A 13062-nucleotide genomic window follows, 5' to 3' on the forward strand; every position below is an offset into this window, starting at 1 on the left:
TTGATCCAATTGCACTGGAAAAAAGACATCTCATTTTCATAGATAAACCATTGGATAAACATATCTATTGCCCTCCATCCAACTCACCCACAGCTGTGCCATTGACCCAGTTGTTTTGGTCAAGGAAAATCCTACAGGCAAAACTCCCATTCATAGCCTTGGGGCCCAGAAAGGGTAGCCTGCTGAGGTAGCCGACCACGCCTAGCCTAGCCTACTTTTTTTAAAAACCCAATTAACATAGCACATAGACCAAATTTAACCTCCTTGCATAGCTATAGACCAAGGAGGTTTGATCTAGACCTAGATAAAACCTCCTTGCATAGACCACAAGGAGATTTTCGAAGCATTTCTTTCGCCTTACACCATAAGTTACAGTTACAGTATCCTTCCATAGCTTTCCAATGTCCATCCTTCGAGGACTGTTCTTCGAGAGCTAAAATTCATAATTCACAGCAAGGAGGTTAAAATATATTTTAACCTCCTTGTTCACAGTAATATCTCCAAGAATATTTGCTGGGAAATGGGGATCAGATTACTTGCCTAGTCTCCAAGCAGGCCCAATGGATTGCAAAGACCGTATCCAACTGGAAGAAGGAGCTTGTATAGCAATCTGCGAAACGTACTTCCTCTGCCAGTTTGATACGGTCTTCAGCAACCTATAGAGGATCATAGAGCTGCTTGGAGATTAACTTGCCTGCCTTGTGGTTGTAGCCTGGAATCCAAACCTATTATAGCTCCCGAGTCTCTCTCCGCAAATTTGCGGAGAGAGACTCGGGAGCTATAATAGGTTTGGATTCCAGGCTATTGTGGTTGACAGCTTGACTGGTCGTCAGTGGTTAGGCAAACCAGAAATGACTGTACCTTTGGTCAATGAGTTAGGCAAATTAGTTAGACTATTCTATACCCTCAAGGGGGTGATACTATGTCAATAACTGAAAGTATTTCAAACAATAAGCGACTCTACGCTGTTGTACATTCTTTAGTAGAATTTTATAACTATCACATATGTACTTCAATGATATCAAACAACAAAAATTACGATTTTCGTTCCGCTAAAAAACAGTTGTAATATTGTGCTCTACAAATAACATAAAGGTGGAAGATTCCCTTCCCGTCATGCTCCACAACGGTTCTTCAAAATGGCGTCTCTTGGCGGGACGCTCAAGTAGAGTTGTCGGAATTTTTCTTTACATCGGCGTAGTTTCCATAGATACGGACATCCTGCGGTCTAAGAAACTGTGGAATAATTCCCTAAGAAAATGGGGACACCGGAGGATTACGATCGCGTGTCTTCCTTTTCTACATCGATGGGAAACAGCCCAGATTGGACGCCGGTCGCCTCGGCGAAGTGCGAGATGAAGCAGGAGTGTGTGGAGGTGTGGCGGGACGTCAACATGGTTCAGCAAAGGTGGGCGCAGCTATAGGCTGATTACAGTGCGTTTGTGTACCTGCCAAGATGGAAATATAGGAATGATACTTCCAACGGTTGTCTCGCTTTTGTCGATTTCATCACGATTATGTTTGAAATGGGAAATCATATCCTGTCTAAAATTTTACTGCTGGCGTCATGCGTCAGACATATGACATAACATATAACATCTAGTATCATAATTCCACCAGGGTACATAATTCTGCCTGCCCAAACAGATCTCCAACCCAACGGCCTCCTGTGTAATGCACTCCTGTATATCTAAACTGTGCATGACCAGCATGCCTGGGGGTGCTGCACTAGAGATGTCTAAGACTAGGTCCGGAGTAGTCTAAACTGGATGTACATCCTACCATTACCTGACCGAAGACTCTTCTCTACTCTAAAAAGCCACTGTTTTTCAAAGTGGCGGATTTATGTAACCTGCCAAATAATTTGATATTAAGGTCTCATTCATGTGTTACTGAACTTACTCCGCGTGTAGACTCTAAAAAGAATCCTTACCCAAAAAATTAACGACTGCATGAACATGTGTTTATATCGGTCTGAAGTTTCCTTTTTGCCAGCCCAACTGATCTCAAGCGTCAAACTGATGACAGCTTGTTTGTAACTGAAGCAATTAGCAGGTAAAGTTCGGCACCCGGACACGAGGTCAGACAATGTACAGCCCGACATTGTGGGTGATGCGGTCGTGTGCTTACAGCTGGAAAGTGCCTTTTTTGGGGTGTAGCTAAGTGCAGTTTGTAATTGCTATAAAAAGAGATTGTATGTAGTGAAACTGTTGGCAATTTTTTTACATGATCTAGGGTTTAATGTTCTCCACATGAATGATAAAATAAATAACATTGGTGCATTTTCTACATTATGAATGCGCCCATGTAAAACACATATTATAACATGTAGGCCTATGGGGCAGAAAAACTCATGAATGAGACCTTAATCATGGCAATTTCCTCATGTTTTTACTTTACAGTATCTCTTAGTTGAGGGAGTGGAATTGCATTTTGATTTGTATATTGGACCAGTCCACAAGCTAGGACGGAGCAACCCTTTGAGTAAAATCCGTATCTGTATATATTTATGTGTCACCCAGAAGTAAATACTGTAGTTGCAATAGTTTAATGTTCATGGTTTTTGCAGTCACTGTCAATATGCTTGTTCTGTCTTCTGCTTGCCCACTCCTATCTGTATCTGTATCAATATAGCCGGTATAACCGCCATTAGGCGTAACACACCACCTTTGTTTTAACCACAACCTTAAAACCACCATTAAGCCATGAACACATTTTCTCCCTACCGCAAAATTACTAGTAAATCCTCGCAATCTTAAATGCAGTTACAGTAACACATTCATGGTGAACACCCATCTGTTTCAGATTACAAGAGACAGCAGGTGCAGGTCCTGCAGACCACACCTCCCCTCTGCTGGCTGTGAGCAGAGCCAAACAGCTGCAGCTGCAAGCGCAGGTGGAAGTACTGGAGTCGAAGCAGCCGCAGCTCGTGTCTGCCCACAAAAAGGTCTGTAATGCAAGTTAGAATATTATCATTATGCCATATGATCATATTCACTGGTGATTTGTATAAAACAATACTCGTTATTTGTGGCAGTGATTTTAGTATTTATGTGTTACCAATGTACATTTGTATCATATATAGACGTTGTTTAGAAACAGGAGCCTTCATATCATATGTTTATATTAAATTGGAGCATTTCCAGAAAGAAATTGAGTAGGAGCAAGGAGCAAGAATGTAGAGATGTCAAAATAGAATCACCCTAGTATTGAATTTGTTTTTCTAGATAAACCCTACCCCATCCCCTACTTTTTCTAAAATAGAAAATCCTGGTTGATACATCCAAGTGATGATAAGGAAACTATTTGGATAAGTATGAATATTAATTTTGTGTACCTGTTGTTTATGTATAGGTGGTGGAAGCAGTTCTGGTAAATGGTCTGAAGGAGTCCCTGGAGCAGCTGTCTGAACTCCTCCCAGCCATGAAGGCACAGCAGAAGGAGCTGTCTGCATCCCTGGAGTTGGAGGAACAGTTGTTACAGCAGAGACAGGAGTTGGGGAGGATGCTGGAGGGTCGCCTGGCAGAAGTACCAGACGCACAAGCAACATCGGCAGATAGTAGGGTAAGGAATTGCTAAATGATTCCCCTGCCAGCACACCATAGTTATACATGTACTGTGGTTCATACATACATTTGATTACCAGTATAGTGTTCTTGTATACATCATTTTCTAGTCTAGAAGTGATTTTGTTTTTCAAGATCTTTGCTCAATTGTTTTGTATATCATTTTTCCGTTCTCAGGTCAAAACATTTAGAAGGAAAATAAAGCGGGCAGAGCAGTTCCATGGCAACCTGGTCCAGAACTTGGAGGAATTCTTGGACAAACACTTCCCTCCCCCACAGCCAGCAAATGGAAGAAGACGACGGCGGCACGGATCCGGCCCCGTGGACAAGACTCTTGATGCTGATGACCCCCAGTGGGAGACCCTGAACAAAATGATAGAGACACTTATAAACAAGTCTCTGGACTCACCACACGATCCATACATACCCATAGAGCCCAGATATTGGCCACCATACGTTGAGACACTACTGAGATGTGGTATTGCACAAAGGCATCCAGAGGACAGCATGAGATTTAAACTGGCACCATTCAACCTCTGAGACACTGAAAGTCTGTGTATGTTAATGGTTGTTTGGTGTCTGTACCTATTTAGTACACATGTATATGTGTTCGATAGGTTTTGTTCCTTGGGTCACCTTCTTTCAAGTTTTGTACAGCTATTGATTGATAACAGTGGCATTGGATGTGAAATTTTTGTTAAATGTGGAAGATCTCTTAAGCCCTTATTTCCTTAACTTTAATTGACATACATGAGGAGCTGTGTATGTATGCTAGATTTGTACGGAATTATGCTCATCATAATTAAGATTTACAAACGAGTTTGATTTTAATCATCACTGGTTTGGTAATCACATAAAGAATGACGTTTTGTGCCATTTGACATAAGAATGGACCAGCTTCTAGTCGGATATAAGCAGACTTATGTATGCTAAGTGAAATCGATTTAAAGAGCACAGCAAATCCACCCTCTGGAATGGTCTATTCCCATGATAGATCGGCACTGTGTGTTGTTATAGTAGTTTGAAGAGAGCTAAATGTACATACATGTATAACAAGGTGACATGGGAAAACTATACTGCTTATTAAGCGTTGGTTGTACTAATATGTATTTTCTACATTGCTGAGAGCTGTACATAAAGAAGTGCCTCTGTGGAAAATACTACATATTTTCTCTTCTGGTTTTGAGATCCTCTCCAATATAGTGATGGAAAAACTGGTCTTATTTTGTTATTGTTTTGTACATTATATATTCATCTAATGTTACATGTAAATGGCATCTTAAAGTTGTTAAGAAAAGTGATACAATTTAGCCTCCTGTGTCAGACTATCTCACTGTGTAGGAGCAATGGAATTGGACTCCTTGAAGTTGACAGTAGTTGACAAAGTAGGACAGCTTTGGAGTAAGGCATATTTCATCAAGAAGTAGAATGTACCCCTATATAGTAATGTCCTTTACATTTATACAAAGAACATTTAATGTTCCAAACAGAAGTCGTTGATAATTTTGTACATGTGTATGGTGAAAGTAGAAGCAGATAAGCCTTGACTGTGTATATATATAACCATTTTTTTTAGATTAGTCTAGATGTAATTTATTTTTATTCACAGGATGTTTGAGATTTGAATCACTGGGCTCACTCAACTTTTTGCCACTACCTGTATATACTTCATCAGGATGGACCTACACTAGGTATAGAATGAGCTGGGGACAATAGGCAACAGAATCTAACTTTCATAATGCTACTGTTAGCTGATGAGTTCATGTGTATAGTCCTGTGATTCTTACTGTGACAATATTTAGCTCCCTCTCTAAGAATATATACATGAATTTAAGTTCGAATTGTGGGTGCTTTGCCAGCTCTTCAGATTCAAGCACAATTTCACATATCAATATCATGTATTTTGTTGTGGGCCACAAGGGCAGCCTGGTGACTAAAATGTGTCATGTTACTGACTCTGTGATCTCATAAGTGGTCACTGGGGCACCATTCTATTCTCGGCTTCACTTGGGTGCTGAATTTGGGTCCATTTCTAAATATTATTACCTTTTTCTGTGGTCTTGTGAACTAGATTCTTACTGTAACCAGTAGTTTCCTCTGTAAGAATATATACATGAATCTCTCCATTTTCGAATTGTACGTTCTAGCTTCTAGGCATTACCATTCATGTGCTTTCCCAGCTCTTGTCAAATTTAAATACAATTCGACATACAGTATCCCAGTCAATACCATGTCTTTCTCCCGTGGACCACAAAGGCTATTGCATCATGCATGTTTATCCTGTAATCACATAAGTGGTTAATGGGGCACCATTCTGTTCATTTATATGTGTCCATTCCTTGACATTGTTCTCTTTTTCTGTTTTCATTTTTATGTGATCATTGAATCATACACCATAGTAAAACAGAGTCACTTGATGTTACATATCAGCTTTATTAAGTCACATCTGACAGATCAAAAGGCCAAACATGCATAGTATCACTTGACAATCACACGACTCTTGATGCCAACACATATACAAATACAGCTCTTCTAGTAGTTGAAATCATGATACAAGTTTGTCAGTACTTCTTCCTGACTCACTATAACAGTAAATTTGCCTTCTGGCTTCCTAGTCCAAAGTAGCTGACAGTTCTATATGTTAGTGCTGCAACTTGTCACCTATTACAATGACACACCAAGCAGAACACATCATGCATGCCTCAACAATCGTAGTCCTCTACACTGCTTTATACATACATTGTTGAACATTGAACTATGAATATAGGCATAAAGACAGGGCCTTAATATTAATAAAAGAAAAGCAAATACAAGCTCAACACACCGATATTATGCAGCAGAACTTTAGCCAAGCAACTCCAGTTTTTGTTATTCTGTTTCATTAGCATCCATAGGTTTTGGGCTACAGTAGCATGTGTACATTATACAAAGTTGGTTGCATTTCCATCATTTTTTCTGTAGATCAGTTTTCTTCCACACTCAGTGGTTATTCCTTCAAATGGTTTCCTTGTACAGTATTATTTTGTTGGCATTCTTATTACTGTAGATCTAACTTTAAATGCAGAAGAATTGGGCTGATATGTGCATGCCCACACCAAAGATCCTAGAAAAAAGAGGATGCCTCAAATACATACTGTAACATCTGTATAATAATAATACATGTAGTAAAAGCAGCAACAGCAAATCTAATATATCATGGTATCACACAACGGCTCATAAATTTCCATGTCATGTAGAAATGTCCATACTTACTATGTACAAGATATTAATCATGAAATCCACACTACATATTGGTTACGATCACATATCAAAATTGGAAAACTGCACGACAATGGTACTGTATTGCAAACTGACTGGACATGTGAAAAATGGGCCCAAAAAATTATTGTTTTGTGGAAGTTTCCTGCAAAATTTTGGTGAGTGGTGAATTTGATCACACCCCACCTCTGAACATTGGTTGCATAAAAATTCATGTAGAGCATCTCATACTGACAGTTGCTTTTCATAAATCCACAGAGTAAAACTGGCTCATCACAATGAGACTGTTTTGAAAGTCTATGAAGACTGTGTGATATAATAACCAACATCTACGGGATCTTTACGGCTGTATGTACATGCTTAAATCTAAAGAAATGGAGAAGACACTACCAATATCTTAACCACTTTTCCTGGACATTATTGACTAGTTAGTTAGTTGCCCAATCTTGTGCTTTACAAATATCGGCTCTCAATGCATATGTACGGCTTGTTACATCTGCTGTTTTGACAACATTAAAATGATATATTTTTGTTGTCTGAAAGCAAGGTTTTTCTTAACCATCTTGTGTTTCCTTCTCCCTCATGGGGTTCTGCAATTTGTATCAACAAAAGGAAAACTCTCCACACAATCTTAAGTAAATGTTGTTTTACCTCCTAGAAAAGATCTTCAGGCAAATGTGGCAATGACAACACATAAGGCTACTGGCTTTCTTGGCAAATATAATTACAGAGCACAGCAGTTTGTCAGCTTTGTAGATGAAGCTTTCTTGAAAAATAGGTTGATTAGTTCATATACAAGTAGGGCTTGGAAAACATGTTTTTAAAACAAACTATTACAGAAACATGGCAAAACCATTGACTTGTAAGTCCTTTACAAAAACTGTGAACTCATAATTTGATTCTAGTTCAAAATAGATATATTTCTGGAAGCAACTGACAGTATTGCAAATGTACCTTGTGTCATTCTACCGAAACAAGACCATTTTCTTATCTATGTACAGCATATAATTTACAAATCTGCTACATTCTGTCATCTCGTGTCGCAAGTTTTGGCCAGAGTCGAAAATCTGTTGGATGTTTGAGAGTTGGAAGATTCTAACCTGTGTTTGCTTACTGCCCCCACAACATGGGACTCTATACTTTGACCCGTAGAGTCAATGTTACTACTGCAGTCATGTTTCTTGTTCTGCTGCATTCTTCCTTCCAGAGTGGAGCTCCTGTGTTCGGGTAGGCTGTGTCCATTCGTGGAGTCTATGCCGCTATCCTCGCCTTCTCTACTGTGCTCTTCTGCTGGCTGTGTGTGGGCTGTCTGTGAGGAGTTGGGTGTCGAGGTTTCACAGTTCTTGTGTTTGTTGAGAATGGACAGCAGTTTGATAATGTACTGTTTCTGGACGGGCTTGTGCTCTGCCAGGCACTGCTGGGCCTCATCAAAGGAGAACCATTTCCTCTTGCGATCTGTGAGCAGTGGACAAAAATAATCAAGCAAATTATTCAACATTGGATGCAAAATACAATTTTACACTTGTAGTTTTTTCAGACTACATAGACTACAAACAGACTACAAAGTCCAGACTAAGTTCTTACCGATTTTCTGTAAGTCCTCCCAGTCATCTAGCAGCTCGGTGACTTGTACAAGGTAGACCATAGTGCGGTGCTTCCTTTCTGTGTTCTCAAAGGTGTCCAGGTAGCCCCGGGGTGTCTCCTCGCTCAGGTTCACGTCCAGCACACCTGTTACCCCCGCCTGTAAGGACAGGTGAGAGGGTCCTGTCTTCATATATGCACAGGTCATGGAATGTGCTGTAACATCTATACCATTTGTGAATATGACAACAAATATGACCTACACATCTAATGTAGGCTACCAAAAAAGGCCAACAACACAGGAAGCTTAACTCTTAAAGCAAAGTTGTGTTACTACTGAAACAACAGCAGGAGTAATGCAAAATAACAGTTAACAGGTTTCTGTTCCAAGTTAGGAATACAATGAAAGATCAGAGTACACGTACCTGATAAAGTTTTTCAAAGAACATTTCTATTGTACCGAGCAAGTATCAAAGCCCTGTAACCATCATTGCAGCATTGACATCACCCAAGGACTACTTTTTCCCCCCCAAAAATAAAAAAGCATGCTGTGTAAAGAAGTCAATCTCACCTCTTCTGCTACCTCTCGAATGGCTGCCTGGCTGGGCTCCTCCTCCGGCTCCAAACCACCGCCTGGAACCACCCAGCGGTCAGGGTAGCGGCTGCTGCTCACCAGGAGAACCTGCAACAGACGTACAGACAACACTGAGCAACAGGGGAATGCGCTGCAACTCTGAAACTTTACTCTGTACAGTTGTACCTTAACTGAGAACCATTTCTACTACCAGTCAAAGTATGTCAGTAATTCTGCAAACCCAAGAGAAGATTAATGTTGGCATCAGCATTTTATATTCAAAAAGCATGTGGAATATTCAAACATTTTATCTTTGTTTCCTATGACTTGTTAATGACAGGTCGGTTAAAACCAAGCATCAACAGGAAGCAACAAAAGTGCACCTAAAGTAATTGGGAACAAGTTGAAGGGTGTAGCTGTTCCATGTGACCTTAGATGCAAGTAGGTAGCGTGTGACTCAGCTGCCCTTTGGCCAGGCATTATGTTCACACCAGTGGTAAGCACGTGATTAAGACATGCTTTGCCTTGACATTCTACAATGGTGGTAACAAACTGGTAAGCACATGACTAAGTAAACATAACTTTTGTGAGACATTGTACCGTTCTTAGCCAGTGGTAAGCACGTGATTAAGAAATGCTCTGCCTTGATATCGTACTATTCACAATGGTGGTAAACACATGACTAAGTAAAGAACCGGTCTCAGCCAGTGGTCAACACGTGATTAAGCAATGTTTTGTCCTGACATTGCAACAGTGGTGAGTAGCAGTGGTAAGCACATGACTAAGTAAATAACGCTTTAGCGAGACATTGTACTGTTCATTACAGTACCACTACTAGTTCGACACGACTTTAGAAGTAAAGACATCATGTTCACAATAGTTCTAAATCCATCATAAAGTATTGCTTTGCCGAGACACCAGAGATGAGCATGTGACTCAGCAATGCTTCTGCAAGAAATCGTGCTTACACAAGCAATGATCTGATGATCCACCGATGTGACATGGATGCCTTGTGCAATCCCTACATCTACAGCTTTTAAAGATTATAATCAGTCCTCAAAACACTAACTGGAAACATGAATGGAGATGTACATGTTACCTTATCTCTTTGGCTTACTGTTAATACTTAAAACAACCATCAGGCATAAGGTGGTCTTAAAAGACTTCTTGCTTAGCGACTACATGTATGTTCACTGGCCCCCTTGTTACTGACATTTGTACTAGATAACTTTTGTTGTTGTTCGTCCGTCGTAGTCGACGATGACCGGGATAACTAGATAACTAACCATCAGCTCATCCAACAAATCAACAGTATAGTACTGCTTTATAGGTCAGTAGCTTAGCAACCATTATATTTCTACTGAAGACATGTAATTAACCTTCCGTCATCAGTATGGTGTGCACTGTGGCTGCTGACCCAAATAGTCCATGAAATTGCCCACCTGCTTTCTGAAATATAACGTCTGCGTAGCATTGTTGGTATCTACATTTACCTGCAACTCTACTGCACAGTTTTGTTGCAACTTCATACATAATCAGTATGGTAAAGGTTAATCTATCTAACCATTGTAAGTATTTTTAGTTATACATTGCGAAAGGCTGACCTTTGACTGATGTTATTATTAGAAGCTTCTTGACAGCACCTTTCAGTGTATCTGACAGAGATGGAATAGCTCAACCAAAACATTTGATTAATGAAATAGGAAATGCTGAATAACCAAATCAAAGTTGATGTATTATCAGGATCATGCATCTTGTCAACTGTCACAATACCAAACTTGTTTTCCAAACAGAATTGACCCTTGTGGTAAAGCCACTGAAATCTGATTACATGTACTGTACTGTGCTTGTAAACTAACACCCTAAACTTTTTTCCCACTGAAATGAAAACAATTAACAAAAAAAATTGGTATTTCTGGTTACTTTGTGTGATTTTTTTTTTTAACGATTTCGCTCAATGCAAGGCCGTAAGTCGTAAGAGGCCACTTCTCGGCATTGAACTAATTGAACTAATGTGGCATAGGTGAGAGACAGCGGTGTGTGTTTGTTTTGAAGGTTTGTAGGTTGTATTCGGGGGAAAGCAGTGTGCTGGGAGGGAATTATATATAGAAAGATCAATAAAACAGGTTCAAATTTTGTCAGAAGACAACTGTCTGAAAAGCATGCGGTAGGGAATTATCAGGACATAAATAAATCACAACACCCTACCTATAAAATATTCATAATTGGCGTAATCATTAATTTACTATCAAGTTAACTAGGCCATTTACATAAACACACTAAATGACCTTTCTAAGCCATCAATGGTGGGGACTGAATGAAAGAAATTCCCTTACAAATCAGTGAGCACTTGACAAGACATGGGTATGTTCCTGCACTTTGTTGTTAGGATTTTTGCTGTCAATCTCCTTTCCCTACCATGGGACAAACATGTACATGAACATAAAAGGCACATGGCCCATTGGCAAGAAAGCTTAGGTTTAGTTTATGCATAGAAGAGAATGAACAGATCGCATCTCAAATCCACCAGACTCCTTTACACTACAGGCTAACAAAATAAAAATCAAAAGGTAAAACATAAAATTTGACACTCAATGACAGGCAGCTCCTCTGAAAATCTTCCTCCCTATTGGGCCAATTTCTACCATTTTTCTCAGCCAGCATAAGAACCTGGTGTAGACTGGAGAGATCTCTGCACTGCCTAATTTGATTTGGCCCTGTGCTATGGGTGTGTCTACACAGTACTAGTATTGATTCGTTGGGCTTGACTGCCCTTCATCACACATGCTCATTAGAATTAAATAGCTGATGCAATATCTTCAGTAAAAATATGCAAGTAGGTAAGTAAAAATAAACAAAAATAAAGAAATGGATAAAGGCCATGTTGGGAATACATCTTCCAAGAAAGATAAACCTTGAGGTAATGACCTCTTATCTTTTAATTCTAAATCCATAATCTCCAAGCAGATGTCGAAAGGCAATTGTAACATTTCTCAAGCTCCTGGTTTTGCAGAGTAGGTCGTCTTTCCAGCAGAAAGCCGTGAGCTTAATGTTATGATCTACATCTGCTTGAATATTGGTGGCTCATGCACCAAAATCACTTTATTATTGCATCTCCCAGCTTTTTTTTTCTGTTGTGTATCTATATTTGCAGCCTAAATGATTGGTTTAATCTGGCCATAAATGGAATATATCAAATCCGTTAAACAAGGTAACTTAATTCATCTGACCGCAATGACGGAAATATCGTACCGCATACGGTAGCTTGCTACTTACCTACACAATACACGATTTGCTTGATATTCAAGCTGGTTTATTATTGTTTTTACAGGGATGCATTGTTCCTATTGCACTGGAGTTTGAGTTCGATTCTCTTTTCCTATTAAAGACTGTAGGAGAGAGAGTGGCTCGTTCCTGATTAGTATTGTCCGAGCTAAACGATAATTATCGGAATTACACAGGAAACAATAATACAATGATGAATCTATCTACAACAACACCACGGGATAGCTCGGGGTGGTTTCACCGCGTGGTTGCTATGTCTTTTGACCCCGTTCCCTCATCAACATGACAAAGATACAATGTTAAACATCAAATAGAAAGGCAGATGTCTTAGAAATCGACTTAACTATCTACCAGTCGTGACAAACAGAATGCATACCATTAAAGAATCGTGTAGGCTATTTAAATCCAAGAATTTATATCGCAATCTATCAGGACGCGAATTATTCTGGCGGGAACTGCGCTCCACTTACCTTGTCGCGATTTGGGTTCAAGCAGAGGCAAGCTGCCCGTCTCCTGAAGCCGTCTGCGTCGTACGTTCGAATCTGGTTCTCCTTGGGCTTCATTGTGGTCCTAAATCGGCTCGTTTGATCCAGAAATATGCCCAAAATTACCTAGAAACATACATCCACCCTACGACGTGAGCAGCCATTTTGAAAACACGATGGTTCCGCCTGACGCTGATTGGACGGCGAGTTTTCCTTTTGACCAATCAGAGGTATGCCGGGTGCTGGAGGCGTGATCAGGGCGTGATGGTGACGTCACATACACCAGCACAGCTGATGCACGCGGGAAGGAAAT

At 40.0% G+C, this 13062-nt stretch overlaps 2 protein-coding genes across 2 annotated transcripts; one reads left to right on the plus strand and one right to left on the minus strand.

The window, feature by feature from the left end:
• The first annotated feature begins 1128 nt into the window (after positions 1-1128).
• Positions 1129-4222, plus strand: LOC136427753 (centromere protein K-like). The gene is made up of 4 exons (XM_066416896.1): positions 1129-1408; positions 2806-2947; positions 3355-3564; positions 3744-4222. The coding sequence occupies exons 1-4, from the start codon at positions 1260-1262 to the stop codon at positions 4104-4106; spliced, it is 864 nt and encodes a 287-aa protein (XP_066272993.1). The 5' UTR covers positions 1129-1259; the 3' UTR covers positions 4107-4222.
• Positions 4223-7744: 3522 nt separating this feature from the next.
• Positions 7745-12954, minus strand: LOC136427754 (diphosphoinositol polyphosphate phosphohydrolase 1-like). Its single transcript, XM_066416897.1, has 4 exons — positions 12735-12954; positions 8977-9087; positions 8409-8565; positions 7745-8279 (listed from the first exon to the last, which is right to left on the minus strand). The coding sequence occupies exons 1-4, from the start codon at positions 12825-12827 to the stop codon at positions 7855-7857; spliced, it is 786 nt and encodes a 261-aa protein (XP_066272994.1). The 5' UTR covers positions 12828-12954; the 3' UTR covers positions 7745-7854.
• Positions 12955-13062: the final 108 nt, after the last annotated feature.

Source organism: Branchiostoma lanceolatum, chromosome 2 (genome assembly GCF_035083965.1).
Source record: "Branchiostoma lanceolatum isolate klBraLanc5 chromosome 2, klBraLanc5.hap2, whole genome shotgun sequence".
NCBI classification, from domain to species: Eukaryota; Metazoa; Chordata; class Leptocardii; order Amphioxiformes; family Branchiostomatidae; genus Branchiostoma; species Branchiostoma lanceolatum.

Coding starts and splice junctions, on each gene's coding strand:
- LOC136427753 (XM_066416896.1), top strand. CDS start 1,260: ATGGGGACACCGGAGGATTACGATCGCGTGTCTTCCTTTTCTACATCG. Junction 1,409..2,805: donor GTCAACATGGTTCAGCAAAG/GTGGGCGCAGCT, acceptor CATCTGTTTCAG/ATTACAAGAGACAGCAGGTG. Junction 2,948..3,354: donor TCGTGTCTGCCCACAAAAAG/GTCTGTAATGCA, acceptor GTTTATGTATAG/GTGGTGGAAGCAGTTCTGGT.
- LOC136427754 (XM_066416897.1), bottom strand. CDS start 12,827: ATGAAGCCCAAGGAGAACCAGATTCGAACGTACGACGCAGACGGCTTC. Junction 9,088..12,734: donor TGAACCCAAATCGCGACAAG/GTAAGTGGAGCG, acceptor CGTCTGTTGCAG/GTTCTCCTGGTGAGCAGCAG. Junction 8,566..8,976: donor TTCGAGAGGTAGCAGAAGAG/GTGAGATTGACT, acceptor CTGTCCTTACAG/GCGGGGGTAACAGGTGTGCT.